The sequence below is a fragment of the Rhea pennata genome, chromosome 16 (assembly GCF_028389875.1).
Source record: "Rhea pennata isolate bPtePen1 chromosome 16, bPtePen1.pri, whole genome shotgun sequence".
Lineage (NCBI taxonomy): Eukaryota > Metazoa > Chordata > Aves > Rheiformes > Rheidae > Rhea > Rhea pennata.
Genome location: NC_084678.1, coordinates 340941 through 362812, shown reverse-complemented (window position 1 = coordinate 362812; position 21872 = coordinate 340941). Strand labels below are relative to the sequence as shown.

The following is a 21872-nucleotide window of genomic DNA, read 5'->3' as shown; positions in this document are numbered from 1 at the left end:
CTGGACCAACTCTTGGCATCTCCTTGGATGTCCTGTCTCCAGGCCCACCCATCTTGGTGGTCTCTGCTGTCCCCTTTGTACTAAGGGGTCCCAAACTGGGCCTAGTATTCTGGTCTGGCTTCACCATTGCCCTGTGGAGGACAACCCCCCCCCCCCCTTTCTCGCCCTGTTGGATTGTTAGCTCTGGCTAATACAACCCATGATAAAGTTGGTGGCATTGCAATGGGGATAAGCCATGGGCATGTTGGATCCTGGGTCTTCTTCTACAGAGCTTCTCATGTCCCCTAGCCTGGAGATGTACCTCTGTGTCCAGGTCGAGGATATGAAAACAGGGAGCCAGCTCAGCCCTCCATTGCTACTGCTGAATCTGGTGGCCCAATAGAGGCAAGGCAGTCATAGCTCCATGCCCCCAGATCCAAACAGTAGTGAGGTTGGGCGTGTATTCCCAGTAGGCACACACTCAAAAACAGGTGTGCTATACACATATACACATGGCCAGCCGCACAGAACACCACAGACAGAAACATTCAACACTCATACGAAAGCTAACAGAACCAATAGCCTCATCCTGTTCCCTTTTCTGGCTGATCAGGATGAAGGTCCCTTAGTGGGTTATATATATATGTGTGTGTGTGTGTGTATATATATATGTATGTATATACACATATGTACAATGTCTCACCCTCAGACACAGATGCACACTTTGGCTCCCAAGCCACTTCACTTACTAGGCAGCTAGTCCTGCTTGATACCCACGAGTGACTGCACACTCCCCTATACACCCTCTCTTTCTTGCAGCCTGAGACCTGGGCCCTAGACCTGCACTCTCTCTCCAGCTGCTGCCACTCTGATCTCCTCACACATGTGCACACAGAGCAGGGAGCCCCTCACCCAGGAAAAGTTGGAAACAAATTTAAGAAGAAAACAAGACTGACTGCATTGATCAGCCACAGGGCATGGCTCTGTTTATATGCAATCAACCCTTCTTATCCCCTTTATTTTCCCATGTTTGTTTCTCCCCAAATCAGCTGGATCTCTCTTTCCTCACCTCGTAGCTGTGTCCCACATGTTCCCATGACCTCATAACCATGATCCCATATCTTCCCTCCCCCACTTCCATGTCCCCATGTTCCCCTCAGTCCACTGCCATGACTTCCATGCCCCCCACCCATGACTGCATCCTTAAGGCCCCACCCATGGCTGTACCGCTACCGCCCCACCATGGCCATACTCCCGTGGTGGCCCTGTGTCCCCTCCTGGACTGCAACGTTGCAGTTTCGATTTTAGAATTGACATGGCTGGTGCCTGCAGGAATCGAAACTGCCGGAGTGGGAGGGCCTCTGCCCAAGGCAGAGTGCCAGGCATCCTGGACACAGACACAGAGGGGGAGCAGCTAACTGGCAGAGTCCTAGGTGTTGTCCTAACTCCTCCAGTCTTAGGAGTTAGCTCCTGGGAACAGCTAACAGGACAGGGACCAAGACATCTGGGAGCACTGCCCTGCTCCCCACTGCAATTTTTGTCATGGCCCTCAGACAGCCGAAAGCGTGAGTTGGGCTGGGAGGGTGGTTAGGGAAGTACTGGGGCTTGCAGGGGCACTGTGCATTACAAGGGGTCACTGGGTGTTGTCAGGGGATGTGGAGATTACTGAGGGCTCAGGAGTTACTGGATAGGATCCAGGGTTACTGTGGGAGACGTGGGAGTCCTGGGAGGAACCAAAAGGACATTTGATTCTGGGAGGGGGGAGGCTGGAGTTTTTTGGGGGTCCCATAAGGACATGGTGAGACTGAGAGGCATTCTGGGAGGGATTGGGGGGGGTTGGGGGATTGGGGGATCATGAGGGTCCTGGAGACCCATGGCAGCCACCTCCACTGACTCCCTCTCTGCTTTGCAGTGAAGCCTTCTGCCAGCAAACACCCATCTTCCTCAACTACCTGCACAGCATCCTGCAGAGGTACTCCGATGGGGGGCAGATTCTCAAGGTGAGTCCCCAGATCCCAGGCACCTGGGTTCTCCCACCCAACTGCAGAGCTCATTGCTGGGCAGGGAACCCAGGCAGCCAAGGCTGGAGGGTGTTTCTTGCCCAGCACTAACTCTTAGACCCTACTGCCCACCTGCCCAAGTGTCTGGGCAGGGTTGGTGCTTTCTCTGGGGATTAGGGAGACCCAGGTGTCCAGATGCTGTTCTCCAATCCCAGGAGCTGGTGCAGAACGCGGATGATGCAGGCGCTACTGAGGTCGTGTTTGTATCTGATGAACGGGAATTTGATGTCATCGCTGGAGGGGGCCTGGAAGGGACCCAGGATGAGGGGCAGCGGGGAACATGGGGAAGACTAGGGGATTCGGCGCACTGGGTGGTAATGAGGGAGAATTTGGGGGATCAGAGGGAAGGAGAGGCACTGAGAGGGACTGGGGGGGATTGTGGGGCACTGGGAGGTAGTGGAGGAGACTGGGTGGGATTGGGGGATACTTGGATGAAATTGGGGGGTATGAGAGGAGATTGGGAGAACTGGAGACAGTGAGGATCAAGGGACATTGGGGACACTAGGAGGATGGGTGGTACTGAGGACACTGAGGTGGGCTGAGTGGGACTGGGGGACTGGGAGAAATTGCAGGGGCTTACAAAGCACTGAATGTGGGTCCAAACCCTCCCTTCCCAGCCCTCTGCCCCCTCCTAACCCTGGTACTCTGGCTCCATAGGCCCAGCCCTCCTAGCCTACAACAATGCCCCAATGGCCCCCCGAGACTGGACTGGGCTCCTACGCCCAGGGGTGTCCCATAAGCGATGGGACCCCAGCACTGTGGGGCGCTTCGGCCTGGGGTTCACCTCCGTCTACCGCCTCACAGGTGAGCTGTGCTAAAGACCTGACTTGGGTGGCTGAGACTGCAGTGGGGGCATGGGAGGTACAGGGGGTGCTAGGGGGACACAGGGAGCCAGTGATCCACTGGGAGTCAATAAGGACTCCTGAGGGGGCAAAACAGAGGACTGAGTTTGAAATGGGGGAACTGTCATTAGGGACTCCCGGGGCGGGGGGGGGGGGGAGCAAAATAGAGGGCTGAGTTTGAAATGAGGGAACCATCACTAGGGACTCCTGAAGGGGCAAAATAGAGGGCCGAGTTTGAAATGGGGGAACTGTCACTAGGGACTCCTGGGGCAGGAGGCAAAATAGAGGGCTGAGTTTGAAATGGGGGAACCTGGGGAAGCAGGGGCTGGGAGGGCTGGGCAACCTGAGAGGCTCAGTGATGGCAGAACTGGGGCACTGGGATTAAACCTGAGGGAGTGGGAGGCTGAACTTGAGAGTTCTGGGGCAGGCATTCAGGGCATTGGTGGGCTGGGGGACCTAGGTAGGCTGTGGGGACCATGTTGCCCTGTGACCTGATGGTGTCCGTGTCCCCAGACCTGCCAGGAGTGCTGAGCCCCCCGTCCCTGGGGGTGCTGGATCCTGAATGCCGAGTGCTGCCAGGTGCTGGTGCCCGCTGGGACATCTCAGCAGCCCAGGACCTACCTGGCCTCTTCGAGCCTTTCTGGGCTGGGCTAGAGGCTGTGGGGCAGTGCCATGGCTCTGCCCAGGGCACTCTCTTCCGCTTTCCCCTCCGCCGGCAACCCTCAGGCATCGCCACCGGAGTCTCCAATCCTGGTCTCCTCCATGGCCTCCTCCAGACCTTCCTTGCTGAAGCCCCTCTTGCCCTTCTCTTCCTTCGCCATGTCAGACATGTGGCCCTGCATCACGTGTCCCCTGACGGGGCCCAGACCCTCATGGGTACCCTGACAGCATTCTCTCAACCTCTGCCTGTCCTGGAGCCAGCAGGAGCCATGGGGCTGAGCCTGACATCACGCCTGGTAGCCCTGTGCAGGGATGGTGTTGAGGATGGGGATGAGTGGCTGGTGACCACAGGCAGAACCATGGCACGGGTGGCCGTGGAGCTGGGTGAGCGGATAGGGTGCAGCCCCGAGCTGAGCCTGGCGCACCCTCTCCATGGGCCCTGCCAAGGGCGGCTCTGCTGCGTCCTACCACTGCCTGCCACAGAGGAGATGGTCACAAGGCTACCTGCCCATGTCAGTGCTCCCTTTGCCCTCTCTGATGATCGTCACCACCTCCGCTGGCCCTCTGAGGATAGAGAAGGTGAAGAAGATGCCAGCTGGAATGCCCTGCTGCTCCTTGACCTCCTGCCACGGGTCTACGGCCACATGGCGACTGCGGCTGCAGCCCTGCCTGGTGCTGACCCCTATAGCATCTGGCCAGACCCCGAGTGCATTCCACGCCATGGCTGTATCCATGAAGTGATGGTCAGTGTCTGCCAGGAGCTGGCAGCTGCCCATGCCCTGGTGCCAGCGGCAGAGGGGGCCTCAGGGCGGCTGCAGGCAGCTGAGGCTGTGCTGCTGCTGGAGGACACAGAGGACACGGACACACAGCGAGTGGTCCAGGCTTTTCTAGTGGCGGCTGGGGAGCCAGTGGCTGTGGTCCCGACCCACGTCCAGAGGGCACTGGCACTGGGACTGGCCAAGGGCCCACAGGAGGCCACAGCAGGCCATGTGCGAGAGGTGCTGAGGTGCCACAGGGACTTGGAACTCCCAGCCACTGACTGCCTCTGTCTGCTGCGCTATGTGACTGCAGACAGGCACTATGCCAAGCTGCAGGGCCTCCCACTCCTGCCTCGTGCTGACGGTACTTTTGTGGCTTTTGGCAATGCAGCGGCCACTGTCTATGTGGACACATCTGATTGCCCCAGGTGAGCTAGCAGGGGACCCAGGCATCCAGGTGCTTGTCCTATTCCCAACCCTTCTCAAGCAGGCTGAGAACCCAGGTGCCTGAATGGGCTAGAGCACAGCCTGGTGGAGGGGGTGGAGGAGGGTTGAACCCAAGCATCTGGGCACCTCATTCCCCCTGCTCCTTTCCCCCCAGTCTCACTGAGTGGGAAGAGAACCTGGGTGTCTGGGAAGTTCTCTGTCCCCCCCCTTACCCCTGTACCCCCTCAGCATCTTTCATTTGCCCCCATAGGGTGCTCCTGCCTGGCCTGGCTGGATCCTTCCTGCCCTCCAATCTGGAGCCAGCCCTGGACAACCTCCTGTGGGGCATCGCCAAGGCTGGTGAGAGAACAAGAGTCCTTAGACCTGCCTAGGGTCCCCTGATGCCCGTCTGGGCCCCCAAATCACCTGCCAACCAATACTCCCTTGACTCCTCCAATACAGCTGAGATCCTCTCCATCCATCCCACCGCACTGTTCTCATCTCTAACATCTGTAGATTTGAGTCTCACTCTCCCTCCAGGCTGCGGGGCCTTCTCAGAATCCAGACTCCCCTGTCCATCCCTAGATCCTATGTCCCCCTGTATCTCCATCTGTGGCCCTCATTGTCCTTGACGTCCCTCCTGCATTCCCCCTGTCATCTCTGTCCCCTGTCAGATTCAGGGTCTCCCTGTGTTGTCCCATCTGAGGATGTCCCTGCCCCCAGTTCTGGGCACTCACCTCTCCTCTTGCCCTCTCAGAGCTCCTCTGTCCCCACCAATCTGGGGTCCTCCTGTTCCTCCTATCCAGGGTATCCTGTGTCCCACCAGAGCCTAGGTCCCTTCACCCCCTCTGTGAGGTTCCCCTATCCCCTCCACATCTTAGATCCTTTCCCCTAGATCCTATGTCTCCCTAGTTCCAGGTTCCCCAATCCAGCTTCTGCTCCCTCCCTCCACCACAGGTCTCTTCCCCAACTTGGTTCTGCTGGATCCAGCCATGACTGCCCGGATCCTGCACTCGGCTCTGCCCCCAAGCTGGACATCACAGTCCTCAAGTCTGGTGACCTGGTGCCCCTCCCAGGGTCCTCCTCAGCCCCCAGCCCAATGGCTTCCAGCCCTGTGGTTCTTCCTGGCCAACCACATGGAAGACCTGGGCCCTATGGAGGGACTCCCACTGGTCCCCCTGTCCCTACCAGGTGCCCCCAGCACCCATCTAGCCCCACTGATACCTCAGTCTGGCCTTATCTTCCAGACGTGGGAGGACCAGGGGCTGCCATCCACTGTGGCCCCCATCTTGGAGGCTCTGGGCTGCTCTGTGGTGCCCCCAGGCATATGGCACCGCTGTCTGTCCCGCTACATCTTGCCCCCATCCCCCCTCAATGCCCTGCGAGCCCTGATCACCCGGGGAGCTGCAGATGTGGCATCCCGCCTGGCCTCACTGCCCACCGCAGCTGTGGACACCCTCCGGCTCTACCTGGCGGATGTCCCATCCCTGGCAAAGCCAGAGAGAGACATGCTGGCCACTCTGCCTCTCTTCATTCCATTGCCCTGCCTGGCCACCCCGCAACCCAGGGGGCTGGTGCCTGCTGGTGCCACTCCAGCACTGGAGCCAGAGATGGAGCTGCCCAGAGATGTGGTCCTGCCGAAGGCTGTGTTGCAGTGTCGGGATGAAGCTGACCGTCGGCTCCTGGGGCGACTCCAGAAGTCCTTTGTCAGTGCTGCCTGTGTGGCACTAGAGGGCATCAAAGCTGTAGCCCAGGGCACCTATGCAGGGTGGGCAGCTGAGGCCCAGGGGCTGCTGCTCTGGGTGCTGCAGCATGGAGACACCCTCTTTGCACAAAGCCCCCTGCTCCAACAAGCCTGCAGCAACTTAGCCTTCCTGGAGACCTCCAGTGGTCTGGTGCGCCCACGGGACCTCTACGACCCTTGTGAGAGTACCCTGCGAGTGCTTCTGGGCCCTGAACGCTTCCCTCCTGCCTCCTTTTGCAGTCCACCCATCCTCCGTGCCTTGCGAGCCCTGGGCTTGCAGCATGGCAAGGGGTGCCTGGTGGCTTCAGACATCCTAGAGGCTGCGACAACTGTGAGTCAAGATGATGGGGTGGCTCTGGACAGGGCTAAGACACTGATCAAAGTCTGCAATCACTCCAACGCACTGGCAGGCTTCAGCACAATGGAGCTTAGGCAGCTCTGTGCTCTACCATGGGTACCCCGCTCAGAGTGCACCGGAAAGCCTCAGCAGCCCTTCCTACCTCCAAAACAGCTGCGGTCCACCCGGTACCTATGTCTAGTGGGGCTTGCTATGCCTCTAACAGGTGTCTTTTCACCAGAGGCAGAGGAGAAGCTGGGGCTGTGCCAGGCCCCACCACCAGAAAAGGTGTGGGAGCAGCTGAAATGCCTGGCAGGGTGCAGAGACACAGATAAGGTAGTTCCTGCACTCCGAGCTGTCTACGAGCACATGCAGGAAGATCTGGGGACCTTTGGAGCTGCCCCAGAGGGTGCTGTGGTGTGGACCGGGGCTGGGTTCATCCGGCCAGCTGATGCCGTGCTGGGCTACCCCAAGGAGCTGAACCCGGCATCATTAGTGCCCCGGGTACCCCCTGACTTCCTGTCCTACAGCTGCCTCTTCAGTGCTTGGGGGGTAGAGGTAAGGGTGAGTGAGGAGAAGGCGGTCACAGCCCTGCGCTGCTTGGGGCAGAACATCGACGCCCGCAGCTCTGGTGCTGGTACAGAGGCAGAGTTGCAGGTGGTTGTGGCTGTCCTGGAGTGGCTCAAGAACAGGGGCCACTGGGCTGAAGGCATGGTGCCGATGCCAGTGAGGGTCCCAGAGGGCTCTGGCTTTGCTCTTCGTCCAGCTACTTCTACAGTGTACCTGGACATGGAGTTAGAGGCAGAGGAGGATGTGCAAGAGGTGGTGCACGAGGCAGTGCCATCCAGCATAGCTGTATTCCTTGGCACAGAGCTGCTCAGCACCCGGGTGCTGGGGCCAGAGTTGCTCACAGCATATGGACCTTCAGAGCCCATCACCTTGCGGCTCCGCAACATTCTCCGCGAGTATGGTGAGGAGGGTGACCTCTTCACAGAGATGGTTCAGAATGCAGAGGACGCTGGAGCCACTGTCTGCCGCTTCCTTCTGGACCTCCGACCCTGCAGAAAGCCCATCACTGGACTGCTAGACCCAGGCATGGCTGCCTGTCATGGCCCAGCCCTCTGGGCCTACAACAATGCCCTGTTCACAGAGGATGACTTCCATAACATCACTCGTGTTGGGGCAGCAACAAAGGAGCACCAGGCAGGATGGATTGGACGCTTTGGGCTGGGCTTCAGCTGTGTGTATCGCATCACAGATGTGCCAGCTGTGTTGAGTGGGGCCACATTGCTTATCTTTGACCCCAATGGCACCCATCTGGGCAACCGTATCCCCAAGAGTGGCTGCCCTGGCATCCGTCTAGACTTCTCCATTCGGCCCCGCATCCTCCGTGCCTTTGCTGAGCAGTTCCGGCCCTACCAGGGTGTCTTTGGGTGCCACCTGCCTGAGCCAGGAGCCTTTCCAGGGACTCTTCTGCCTGCCTTTCCGCACTGAAGAGGAAGCTGTGGCATCACAGATATGCTCAGAGACCTTTGGCACAGATCGCATCTGGTCCCTCGGCACTGGCTTTACTGGCTCTAGTCGACTCCTGCTGCTTTTCCTGCAGAGAGTGAAAGAAGTATCCCTGGAGATGCTTCCAGATATGGCCACCTCACCTGAAGATGCTGTGTCTATGGCCACACTGCAGCGAAAGAGGATCCGAGACTTGGGGGCCCCTGGGGATTCCCCAAGCTGGGCAGCCATTGAGCGGCTCACAGCCCATGAGAAGGCCTCCAAGACCACCTGGCACTACCTAGTACTGGTGTGCCAGGGGCATGGGGAATCCCTGGAGCTGTTTCACCAGAGGACACAGGCAGGACACCATAATCTGCCCCCTGTAGCTGGTGTGGCCCTTCCCTTTGCCCTCACTGCAGATGGCAAGTGGGTGCCAAGCACGGGAGCTGAGGAAGGACAGGTTTTCTGCCACTTGCCCATGCCAGTGGCTTCAGGGCTGCCCATCCATGTGCATGGGGCCTTCAACATCCTCTCAAACCGCAAAGGGCTGTGGGACACAGCAGAGCAGGGTGAGTGGAACCGAGCACTGCTCCGGGATGCTGTGCCGGCTGCCTGGCTCCAGGCACTGGCCCACCTCCGCACCCTACATGAGGCAGGTGAGCTGAATATGAGTATTATGTCTTTTGGCCAGACACCAGCACTGCTCGGTACCCCTTTACTGAGGCAGTGACTCATTTCTACCAGGCCGTGGCAGCCAGGAATGTCCCCAGGCTCTTCTCTGATGGCTGCTCAGGGTGCCAGCTGCAGGATGCCCACTTCCTGCACCAAGATGTGGCCAGGCACCCCAAACTCGGGGCCATGGCAAAACGTGTCTTCAGCACCACCTTGGCCCATCCTCTGGTGGCTGTAGCCTTGCCAGAGTGGGTGCAGAGGGGCCTTGGGAGAGTGGTGGCTGCTGGCACTTATGACTGGCCCTGGTTTTACTGTGAGCTTGTGCTGCCCAACTTGGGAGACCTCTCCGTGGCTGACTGGGACCCACTGCTTCTTCATGCACTAGATATGTCTCATGATGATGTGGACAAGGTGCTGCAGACAGTGCCCTGCATTCCTGCCACCCCTCATGGCCACCTGCAGTTCATCAGCCACCTAGTGCATCCTAGAGGCCGTGCAGCTTCTTTATACGACCCCAAGGATGAGCACTTCCCCTCTGGGGATGCATTCCTGTCTCCAGAGAGACTCAGTCGGCTAGAGCAGCTTGGCATAGTTCGGGATGTGTTGGCTCTGCCAGAACTGCTGGAGCAGGCAAAGACAGTGAGGCATATCTGAACTCAGGCCCAGGCCCAGGGATGCTAGAAGGATGCCTGCATCCTTGAACTGCTTCGGGATGCAGTGCAGCAGAGAGTGAATAACACCATGCAAGCTGCTTTCCAAACTGTGCCATTCCTGCCTGGGACACTGCCCACTGGTGAACATGTCCTGCTCCCAGCTGCCCAGCTCTACCATCATCGCCATGTCCCACTAGTGGGGCTCATCTACCCTGTCTTGGCTCCTAAAATGCTGAGAAAAGACTTCTGCCTCCCTGAAGAGACTGCATCTTTCTTGGGGTTGAACCGGCAGCTACCAGCAGCTGTAGTCCTTAAGCAGCTGCAGGCACTGAGCCACAGCTCCAATGCCCTCCCTGCTGCAAGGCTCCAGGACACCACTCACCACTGCTATGACTACCTGGACACGCTGCTCAAGAGAGACCACACCAGCCAGCGTGAGGTGGCTACTGCAGTGGCCCAAGGGGAGCCCTTCATCTTGGTGGACTCCCACTTCATGCCAGCCACAGCTGTGGCTGAGACTCTATCATTTGAGGCTGCCCCATATCTTTACCAGCTCCCAGTGCACTATCGTCCCTACAGACAACTCTGGGAGTGTGTGGGGCTGCGCCACATATTCACCTGGAATGATTATGCCCAAGTGCTTCGCATCCTGGCTGAGAAGCATGCTGGAGAGCCCCTGCCTGCCCCAGAGCTGGCCCTGGCTTTGCGATTGATATCTTGTGGTTTGATGGCAGATGGGGAAGAGCCAGATGCCTATCAGACTCAGCAACTCTTTCTGCCTGACCACGAGGGCATCTTGCGTCCATGTGACAAGCTCCACTTCAACGACACACCATGGCTGCCAGTGGAAAAAGGGGGCATGCTGTGCCATGAACAGCTGGCCCGGGCCACAGCCCTGCGCTGTGGAGTGCCCACCACACGCCACCAGGCACTGGAGAGGAGCCGGCTGCTGACAGCAGATCTGAGCTGCTGGGCACAGCCTTTCGGTGCCCGTGAAGACCTACCCACACGGCTGAAGAACATCTTGGGTGAGTACCCAGGATCCACTCGTGATGTAGTGATGGAGCTGCTCCAAAATGCGGATGATGCTGGCGCAGGGACCGTGCACTTTGTGTGGGACCACCGGCAGCACCCAGTGGGTGCCACCTTCGGTGAGGCCTGGAACACTCTGCAAGGCCCTGCACTCTGCATCTACAATGACAGACCCCTCCAGCAGCAAGATATTGAAGGCATCCAGCGCCTGGGGGTGGGTGGCAAGCAGGGTCGGCAAGATGTTACAGGCAAATTTGGCCTTGGCTTCAACACTGTCTTCCACCTTACTGACTGCCCAGCCTTCCTTACCGGAGACAGTGCCCTGTGCATCTTTGATCCCCACCTCTCCTATGTGCCTGGAGCCACAACTGAGAGCCCCGGTGGGATGTTCGCTGTCAACCCTGAATTTAAGAGATCCTTCCCAGATGTCTATGGCACCTTCCTGCCCTCCTTTTTTGACCTGAGCCAAGGTGTCCTTTTTCAGCTGCCCCTCTGCACTGCAGCTGGGGCTGCCACCTCCAAGGTGTCTGACATGGTTGTGCGGGACCAAGACCTTGTGACCATGCAGACGACACTGGCTGAGGAGGGTGGTGACTTGGTTCTTTTCCTCCGGCACCTGCACACTATAGTCTTCTCTGAGATCCCCCTGGATGGGGGGCCATTGGTCAACAGGCTACAGGTGGCCATAGAGATGACAGAAGAAGATGCAGAACTGAGGCGGGGTTTCCAAGCCAGGCTGAGCCAAGCTGTGGATGGGGATGGCCCCATCTCTGTCTCCTACATCATGAGAGTTAAAACCAGCAGGACCAGGGCCAGTACCAGTACCGTTTGGGGGGTGACTGCTCAAATTGGAGTGCAGAAGGGGGCTGAAGAGTCTCCAGTGCCTGGGCAGCTGCCCTATGGAGCTGTGGCTGCCTGCCTGAAGCCACAGGACTTGGACAATCCCATGGGCAAGGTTTTCTGCACCCTCCCATTGCCACTGATGACAGAGTTGCCTGTGCATATCAGTGCCAACTTCTCTGTGGATGCGGCCCAATGTGGCCTCCGCCAGGACCCAGGCAGCACCGAAGCAGCCTGGAATGGCTTCTTGCTCCGGTGCTTGGTGGTCCCAGTTTACTGCACCTTCCTCACTAAGCAGCAGAGAGCCTTGGGACCTGAACAACTCCAGTTCAGCTCCTTAAATGTCTGCAAGCAATACCTGATCCCCTATCTCCAGTTCTTCCCTACTGTGACAAAGAGTGTGCCACCCACCTGGCATGACCTTGTGAGGGACATCTACAGGCACCTCAGCCACCATTGTCTCCTACTGGTGCCTGTGTGCCGTGTGAAGCTACCTGACAGCAATGTGACAATGGCTTGGGCATCTCCAGGTGGTAGGGATATGCTGACAGAACCATACTTCCTTGAGAGTGAGCCTGCATTGCCTCTCTGGGATGTGTTGCAGCACTTGGACATGAACTTGGTGCCAGCATTCTCCCAGCTGTGGCAGATTTACCAGGAGCTTGTGGCAGCTGGTGTGGCAGCTGTGGCCTTGCAGCCAACTTCTCTTCAGTGCTTCCTCAAGGCCCTGGCTCTCCCCTTGCCCTGCCCGCTGACCAAGACACCCCTGAGGACCCCGGAGAGCTGCTCCATCCTGCTGAAACACTGCCTGAAGCACACAAAGGAGGTCAAGACAGAGCTAGAGGGTCTCCCTGTGCTGGCCATGCAAGATGGCTGTCTGCGTGCCCTCAGCACCCACCATCCAGTCTTACACAGCTCCTTTGCCTACCTTTTCCCCCACCACAGTCATAGCTTTGCTGACAGCTGTGTAGCTAGCATAGCCCCATCTTGCTTTGTGCAGGATCTTGGCCTCCTAGAGGCCACACCACTCATCAAGGAGGCATTGGAACAGCTGGATTTGGCCACAGATGGGCAGAAGTGGCTGAAGGGGCTGCGGAAGTTCTTTGATTCTGTGGTCTACAAGGCCACAAAGGCCGAGAAGAACAAGTTGGAGGCAGCTATGAGCATGTTCATAGACCATCTCCAAGATGCAGTGCTGCTGCCTGTGCAAGGACATGAAACAGGCTCAATGTGCCTGATGTCACTGTCTTCCCTCCCCAATATTCTCTATGATTGTGACACGGATGTGGCCAAGGTGCTGCACAAGTTGGGCATCCCTATGCTCCAGAAATCCCTTCTGCCCTTTGGCTTTGCCTACCACTGCCTCAAGCGACGGGTACTGCAGACCACGAAGCCCAAGGCTGTGCTGGCCCGACTGGCAGATACCGTTGCTGATCTCCGCTGGAGGGACCTGCAAGCATATGAAGTGACTGTCCTGCTGCGTTTTATTATTCAAGGGAGGCTGGACAGGCAGGCACTGGAGCATCTTCAGCGCCTGCCTCTATTCCAGAAGTATGGTGGGGATCATGTGGCTGTGGCACCCTACCGCAAGGTGCTGATTTTCAACAGCCAATTCCCAGAGTGCCGACTGCCTTCAGGTTCCCAAGCCCTGTACAGTCTGGAGAAGGACATGCTGTTGCTCAGGGAAAACATAACACACAAGCAGCTGGCCAGGGATTTAGGATGGGAGGCTGTGGATGAATGGCAGCTCTTCATGACTGTAGTGCTACCTCGGCTGTCCCAGCTCACAGCATCAGAGCTTGTGAACGCTGTGCAGTTGTTCTTAGCCTTGCAACACACCTATGAGGATAAGAAGTTCTGGCAGGATGCTGTGACAGCCTTCCAGACTGTAGCCTTCATACCAGACTCCCATGGCGTGCTGCATCAGGCATCCTACTTCTATGACAACATTTCCTCCCTTTGCACACTGCGGCTCCAGCACCGCTTTGTGCCTGAGTCCTTCCTCAAGGCACTGGGTTCCAACCGTGAAGTTGCTAGGATCTTCCTGCTTGAGACAGGTGTCCACACCAGCCTCTCTGCAGAGGATTTTGTGGTACTGGCCCTGGAGATAGAGCATGAAGCCACCCAGAGCAGGGGCCATGCTGAAGAATTGCCTCAGAGACAGAAGGCGATGTTTGAACAACTTGTCATTCTGTTGAGCAGCCCATTGCAAAAGGGTTTTCTGGAGCAAATTGCCTCCATCCACTTCCTGTCTCCACTAGAAGTGCCCATGTGCTTGAGGGATCTTCACCCTCCCTTTGCAGCCTGCACACAGCCTGTGACCCTGAAGGGCAGTATTTACCATGACCAACAAGATGTAGCTGAGCTCCTGTGGACATCGGCCACCATCCTGCCAGTGTCCTCCATACCTGAGAAGAATCTGGACCTGCTGAAGGCTATAGGAATCCTTGTGGAGATACCAACTGCCCTGGTGGTTGCCAACCTAGAGCATGTGTGCAAGGCACCCTGCTGGACACCGGAGCAGGTGACCACACGGACCAAAGCACTCCAGAAGATGTACAATTTCTTGCAGAGCCGAATGAATGAAGTGGATGTGGGACGGCTTGCTGAGCTACCTGTGGTGCTGACCAAGATGGAGGACATGGCCACACCACAGCAAGTGGTAATATCACTCCCGGAGAAAGCTGACTTTCACCCTTATCTCCTCATACCTCACCCCCTCATGGTCTTCTATAGAGACCTTCTGCAGCACTTTGGGGTGGTCTCATGCCCCACAGTGTCTCACTACAGCCATGTCCTAGCCCAAATCTACCAGGAGAGCCATGCCAAGGGGACCCTCCATGTCACCCAGAGGAAGACAGTCTTTCTGGCTATATGGCACCTCTTCCAGCTGCTGCAGGAAACACCAGAGCCCCCTGATTTTTCTACTGTGCCTGAGTTGTACTTGCTGAGCACTGCCAACTGCCTAGAGTCATCCCACAAGCTCTTCTTCAATGACTGTGTGTCCTTGAGAACCTCCCGGGCTTTGGAGAAGACCTTTGCTTTCATGGCTGAACTGCCTAGGATTAGATTCAATGTCTGGCACCTCCTGCAAATGCTGCCCCAGCACCTGTGGCCACGGGCACTCTCGGAGGTTCTGGAGCAACGGCTGGAGGAGGGTAGTCTAAAGCCATGCCGCTACAGTCCCCACTGCCATGAGCAGAAGCGTCTGCAGACCCTCCTGGTATCCCCATGGTTCAGGATGGGTCTAGAGGCCCTGCTCCAGTGGCAGAGCCACAGGGGGATGACAGAAATGGAGGGGGCTGGTGGCTTTGCAGCAGAACAGTTGGAAGTGCAGTGCTGTGAGGACATACATACTGTGCTGGTCCACTGTGATGCAAAGGTGGAGGGCAGCTCCCAGCCACGGACCATCCATGTGAGCCGGGCTAGTGGTGTCTGATGACTCATCTACCTGCAGCATGCAGAGATGAGGCTGGACCGGCACCAGCTAAGGGTCTTGGAGACACTGGTGGGGGAGATTAATGAGCTTCTGGGCAGGCAGCTGGAGGCACCCGCCTTGTCTGTACTGTGGGAGATGCTGGTGTGCCAGAAACCTTCGGATGTGGCCAGTGTCTTGGAGGAGAATGATGTGGCACTGGCAGATGCTGTGCCAGAGCCATGGGAGGCCATGGTCCTGGAGCCAGGGCTGGAGAGAGAGGACACAGAAGGCTGTAGTTCCAGAGCCAGAGGGGAAGCCATGGCAGGACTGGCACAGCCCAGCATTGGAGGAGGTGAAGGGTGATGTGAATCAGAGCCCAGGAATCCTGTGGCAGCTGCCTGCTGTGAAGTGTATGAAAATGTTGCTATACCTCTATCTCCAGTATTACCCCTAAACCCAGAGCAGCCTGAGCTGCTAAGGCAGTGTGTCAGTACCTCCAGGCATGGAGCCATGCCATGGCCATTGACCCAGGGCACCATGGAGGTGCTACAGGGCTGGGATCAGCAAGCCCAGTGCCACAATAAACAAACCTTGCAGTGCTGGGATACCCTACATGAACAGTGGGGTCAGAGGATGAGGAGAGGTCTAAGATGATGGACAACTGAGATGCAAGGGCATAAAGGGGAACAAAGAGGGTGTAATAGGGGCATGAGTGGTCAAGGGGCATGAGGGGGTGATGCACCAAGAAGTCAGATTGGGGTCATTGCCATGGGCTCACAGGTCTTTGCCAAGGGTCAAAGGGTGATAATAATGTGTATGAGGCAAAGAGGCTATTGTGGGCCCTGGGGGTTGCCATGGCACCTTGGCATGTCCTCAGGAGCTGGATGCAAACTGCCATGAGGCCAAAGGGCAGCTCCTGGGGAGGCCGGACATCTCCCTGGCACAAGGTTGCAGGGTCACGCTGCACCTCTGTGCTGGTGGGTCACTGCCAGCTCTGACCCCTGATCCCAGGGATGGGAAGTGGGAGGACTGAGCGCACCACTCTTGTTTCTCCTGTCTATGGTTTGCCTCTATGGTTCATGGGTGTGTGAAGGGGTTGAGCTTGGAAGTGATATCAGCTGATGGAAGGGGCTGGTGTGCCTCTGGGGACCATAAAGATGAAGGTAAAGAGGCTCTGACCACTGTGGAATTGTGCTGCCGCTATCTACAAAGTTCCTCCTTCGGGCCTGGTAGCACCAGGGCTCCATGGGCTGGTTGCCCTGGGAGCACAGGACCCAGGCATCTGGGGAATGCCCTTCCCCCGAAACAAAAATTCAGCTGGGGGAGGTGAGTGTATGGGGATAACCTGGCCTGGATGCCTGGGTCCCTGGGAGGCAGTGGGGCAGGGTAGCTCAGATGCCTGGGTCCTCTGTCCCCACACCTCCCCTCCCTACTCCCCATGTTCATGGGTGTTGCAGGCGCCTCCTCAAAGGAAGTCAGGTGTCTGGGCTGTGGCTTCCTGTGAAGCCTGGCAGGGTCAGGAGCCCAGATGCCTGGGTCATCCTCTGGCTTGGAGGAGGGGGGAGATTCCCCATGTCCTGGATCCCCTGTCTTCGTCTGCAGTTTGTGGAAGAAGAGTCTGGGGATTAGAGCACGAAAGGTGTCCTAGTGTCTTGGTTGCCTGGAGTTGGGGGTCCCTCTAGCTGCTTAGCAAGCAGCACCTGCCCTGATCTAGGCATGCTCCATTTAGCATCACAAGAAGAGCACCTAATACAGCGTTTAAACAGGCCTGAGAAGAAATATGTAGTTACTATATAGGCGAAGTGTTTGGAGGAACCTGCTGTTACAGCAGAAAGGATGCCTGTGAGAGGGCACTTGTCTGAAAGCCATGCTGCTGCTCACTGGGCATGATGTTCCTTTCCCTTGTCTCTCTCTCTCCTTTAGTTTTAATCTTTTTCCCTAAAACATACATTTCCCCTGTTATAGTCAATGTCCAGTATCAGCTATGGATGCTGCAAATAAATCTTTGTGTGTGTGTCAGCTCATTTTGGTATCCAGATGCTCACTGGCTCTGCCGTTGGAACCTAGGAAAATGTTCATTCCTAAAAGTGTAGGAGCCTTTCTCCAACAGAAAACATGGCTACTGAAGGTCAATGTTTCTGTAGGTATTTTTGAAATCAACACTTGAAGGAAAAAAAAGTGTTCCCCCCTACCCCAAGCATCAGCCATACTCAGTTCCCAGCATCTTTTTCTTCCACCCTCTCCCCTCCGCCTCCTTCCAGATAGAAGAACTGTTTCACCCATGGTATACTATGACAAATACATCATAATTTTGAGTGTTTATAGGCTTTTCTTGATGAATTTGCCCAGTCAAATCTTTGGCAATTTTCACGTGCATCCAACAGACAAAAAAATCCCTACTCATGGGAAATCTTAATCACATATTTTAATACAAACCATTCTCCAGATATTGTGGTGAGGAGGGCAGGACGGAAACATACACGGAAGGAAATAAAATTGTCTTCCTCTTACTTCTGTGAGTTGTCTTGCTCACTATGACAAGAGGCTGAGAGATGGATTTGTTCAGTCTGGAGAAGTGAGTGCTGCAGGGTGAATCTTCCTGTCCTCAGCTACCTTATGGGTGATTACCTGATTACAGAGAAGGAGCTGAACTCTTCTCCAGGGTGCACAGCAAAAGGCTATCAGGCAAGAGACACAAGTTGCATCAAGTAAAATCCCAACTGGATACTGGAGGAAAAAAATTCACAATGAAGTGGTCAAACATCAGAATAGGAGCCGGGAAAAGATTTGGGGGAATCTCCTTCTTGGAACTATTCCAAGGCACACAGCCTGAGAAACTAGATCTAACATCAAAACTAGCCCTGCTGTAAGCAGAGGATTGGACAAGAGGCCTCCAGATGACCTTACTGGCCTACATTATTCTGTGAGTTCACACTCTTCCCTTACAATCCCATTATCAAGGTCTGTTACTCTAGTGCTGCTTATACTTGGCCTCTCTAGGAATATTTCCTGGGGGCTCAGAATGGATAAAATAAAAGAAAGTCACTCTAAACCACGACACCAGATTTTGGCTCTGCTGATCACAACCACACCTTATGACTTCCTTTAGGCTTCCATTGCACTCCACTTTTATTGTCAGCAGGGTCACTTAAAGCAGGTTGCCCAGGTTTGTGTCCAGACAACTTCTGAATATCTCCAAGGAAGGAGATTCCACAACCTCTCTAGGCAACCTATTCTAATGCTCAGTCACTCTCACAGTAAAGAAGTTTTTGTGTTCCTCCTTGTGTTTCAGTTTGTGCCCTCATCCTATCGCTGGGCACCACTGAAATAGTCTGGCCCCATCCTCTTTACATCCTCCTTTCAGGTACTTACATCATAGTATTTGGAAATATATGGTAATATTTGTTTGCCTCTACTACTATTCTGTAATTTCCGAGTGAACTAGTTAGCCTTAAACTTGTAGTTTTGATATCTGTTACTATATCCCAAACCAATATCTCAACTAAAACTTTCTGTACATGTCCCATCAAACAGACCTGGCTTCAGCTCTACTCTGCTTAGACAACATAACCCTGTCTTTATTTACTGCCCTCTCACCCTGACCAACTGACATTCCATCCCATACTGACTGCTCTCCTCACACTTGCCTTCTCAGCTTGGGAAGCTGATGGAGGGCTAGCCCTGCTCTTGGCCTCAGCAGGAACACATGGCTGTGCCCCCTGGCACAACTTAAACCTCCTACAGTGAGAAAAATCCCAATTCCTGAACTTCTCCTAGCGACTCTTCTGCCTGCCTCTCACCACAACCTTCAGCTTCCTAATCAACAATGTAAACCTATGGTGACAAATCTGCTCTTACTATCCCCCCAAACGACCTAAAATTAGTACTTGGGAGTTGATCATGTTTCAGCTCCCTTAACAGCCCTTACCTGATGACTTCTCCTGAAATCATTAGTCAGCCAAAACCACCTCTCACCAAAGCCCCTAGCATTGAAGCTGGTATTTATAGTAACTATAATTTGCTTTCCACATTTTCTGACTTTCTTATTTTTGGCTAGGGAACTTCTCTTAATTCATGAGGCATTTAAAAGTATGTAACTCATCTCTGTGGCTACCAAATGATGGGAAAGCTAAGCAGAACATTGACACGCTGAACTCAGCTTCCTCTACTGCACTCTAGTAGTCTCCCTTCCACACCTAAATACTCTCCTCTATGTGCCCTGTTGCACAGGAACAGTGCTCTTTCCTGCTCTTCCACATGCCCAGCATTCCTGCACTCATATGTACACAGATATGATGGGATGAAGTGCTTTTGACTTCTAGACTTCCTGATAAAAACACCCAGGATAGCCTCCAGCCATGACTTCCCAACCACACTACCCCTTCATAAACTTTGTGCGGTACCATCAGGACTACCTCAGCTTGCTTATGACAAACTGACCTCAAATCTCAGCCTGCTTGTTCCTCAGCACTGCCACTGACAGCTAGTCTAGTAGTGGAACCAGCAATTGTCCCCTACAGCATTGACCATGCTTCAGGTTACTGTAGCAGGATTTGGTGCTGCCTTGTGCACCTTCTACTTACTCCTCATAATTCAGGAAGGTAAATGCCCACCCACAGCATATATACCAGCAAGTGTTCTACACAAGAATAGCCTCTCACATCTGCAGTCTTCTTTATCTTAAATAAAGAATTAGTATGGGGAAGTCTCTTGTGCAGACAGGTTCAACACAGACATTAGATTGTGACTCTACAAGAGGAGTTGAAGCCTACTCAACATGTAGGAGGCATTTAAATGGTTAAATGGCCAGTAAGGTCTGTCTACTTCTATACCTGAGACTGGACCTGCAGCCATTTGTGTAGAGCAGTAACAGTCACCCCCACCTCAGGGACCTATGAGAGAGCCATGACCTGTTTCTAACTTCCAGTATCTCTGTTCTATGAGCTATCCCAGCTCTTCTGCTCTTGAACCTGGACACACATCACCCAAGCAAAATCCAAAACAATGGGCTTTTTTTTGCAAAAAGTCATCTTCATAAGCTACTTTGTCATCTTGCCTTCCTCTATTTTGAACTGAGATCAGCATCACAGATGGATCCTGCAGGCTGTTCTTAGCCTTTGCAGTTCATTCCTGTGTATTTGACTGTTCTTAATGCTACTAATGACATCTTTCCTCACTGTCTTGCTAACTTGAGCTGGTACATTGCTTCAGGCCTTTACCTTATTAAATAAACCAGCTCTCTCCTGATCCTATTCCTATGAGACAAAGCATGGCTCATTCTAGACTACACTGCTGCCAGTGTAGCAGTGTGCCTAACTACTGTCCCCAAAAGAAAGTCCTCATGGTGTGCCTCTGTCCCTGGCCTGGGTGCTGCCCAAGCTGCTGGGGTCTCCCTGTGCTCCAGAACAGAAGCCAGTAGCCACAGCAGTCCTGGGGCACTTGGGGCTGGCCTGCAGCTTGTGTTCTTGAGGCTCCCTGCAGCTTGTGATTCTGTGTGGCTCCACACTTTCCACGGCTCCAGGATCCATGTGCATTTGGGGTCCCTGCAGCTCTGGGATCCATGTGGCTCTGGGTTACTTGCAGCTCTGGTGTACCTGTGCCCCTGGGCTTCTTGCATCTCCCCTGGACAGATGGCACTGGCCCAGCTGGGACAGGATTCTCCTTGCACCAGGTGCACAGGCAGGTGTGCAGTCTGTCATTCCCTCTGGTAGTGAGTAAAGACCCCTTTGGAGAAGCTGGGTCTTATGCGTATCTCCTCTCCAAGAAGTGCTACTTTTGTGCCCCCTCTGAAGCAGCTGTGAGGGGGTGCTAGCAAGCTAATAGGCCCTCACTGCTCTCAAAGCCTTTCTAGGCTGGCTGGCTGTCTCCTGTGGGACCACGTTTTGCTCCTCAGTTGCATGTGCTTCCATCACTGAAAATATGTCATCAAGACACATTGCCTGCAAAGGCCTGAGACTGCCCTGAGGCAGTTGTTGAGTGGGTTGACAGGGGCACTCACAGCAGGAGGGCAGCAGAGGTCTGCACGGCAAGTGAGCCAGCCAGTCCTCTGTGCAGATGGGCAGTGGAGACAGCGATGCCATTCTCCTCCCTTCTTGCAAGCACAGGCACTTCTGCAACTGGACCTTTCAGCAGCAACTGTATGTGCTCTCACTCCACAGCTTGCCCCCACTGTAGGAGTACTCACTGTTTCAACTCTGTGTGGCCTTCCCCCCACTGCTCCCATCTTTTCTCTGCCTGGCCTGCTGCACAGATGATAGGCTCAGCTTGCAGCCAGCCGCCCTGGGGCCCCAGGCAAGGAGGTTCAGTGTGCTCTCCAGTTCACTGTAGCCTCAGGGGCAGAGATGTCTGCAAGGATACAAGAAAATGGGTCTGGGAAGACAAACTACAAGACCTTCTTGATAACAGGACACGTTAAGGAAACAGAAAGTTCAGCTTGTGCCGAAAACTTGGAAAGCTGACACCTCACAGTGCTGACAGACCTGCATATCTTGGGGGAGGAGGAGTAGGGGAGGGCATCTCCAGCCCACAGCCTGTGGAGGGTCATTATTTTGAGGATTTAAATAAAACTGACTTAAAAAATATTAAAAAAGAAATCTCTTTTTGGGGCCATCCCACTTGCTTTCCTGCCAAGTTCTGGGACATCTCACCCTGCTGTGGGAGGAGAATGCTGCTCCATTCCCTTCCCGTGGTCCACGGAGGTGCTCAGATGAGAGCTTGAGGGACACTTGCTTTGAGAGGGAAAAGCCCCCAGAGACCCTTGATCCAGTGAATGGTCCAAAGATAGGCCAGGACAGAGATAGGATTGCACAATTCACCCATTCCTGGGAGAGGGAAAGCGGATTTTCCTGCTTGAACAAACCCTATTTTATTAGCTTCACAGCAAGGAGTGTCTGCTGCACAATGAGATGGAGGGCCAAACACATCCAGATTAGTCGCATCCCAGTCCTGTGGCAATGG

General features: G+C 55.0%; 1 protein-coding gene across 1 annotated transcript; it reads left to right on the top strand.

Moving 5' to 3' along the window:
* The first annotated feature begins 1463 nt into the window (after positions 1 to 1463).
* LOC134147880 (sacsin-like) lies at positions 1464 to 16939 on the top strand. The gene is given in 9 exon segments (XM_062589437.1): positions 1464 to 1544; positions 1892 to 1979; positions 2195 to 2298; positions 2695 to 2843; positions 3395 to 4727; positions 4997 to 5085; positions 5683 to 8272; positions 8274 to 8962; positions 8965 to 16939. Coding segments are annotated over 9 exon segments (11379 nt in total). The 5' UTR covers positions 1464 to 1521; the 3' UTR covers positions 15279 to 16939.
* Positions 16940 to 21872: the final 4933 nt, after the last annotated feature.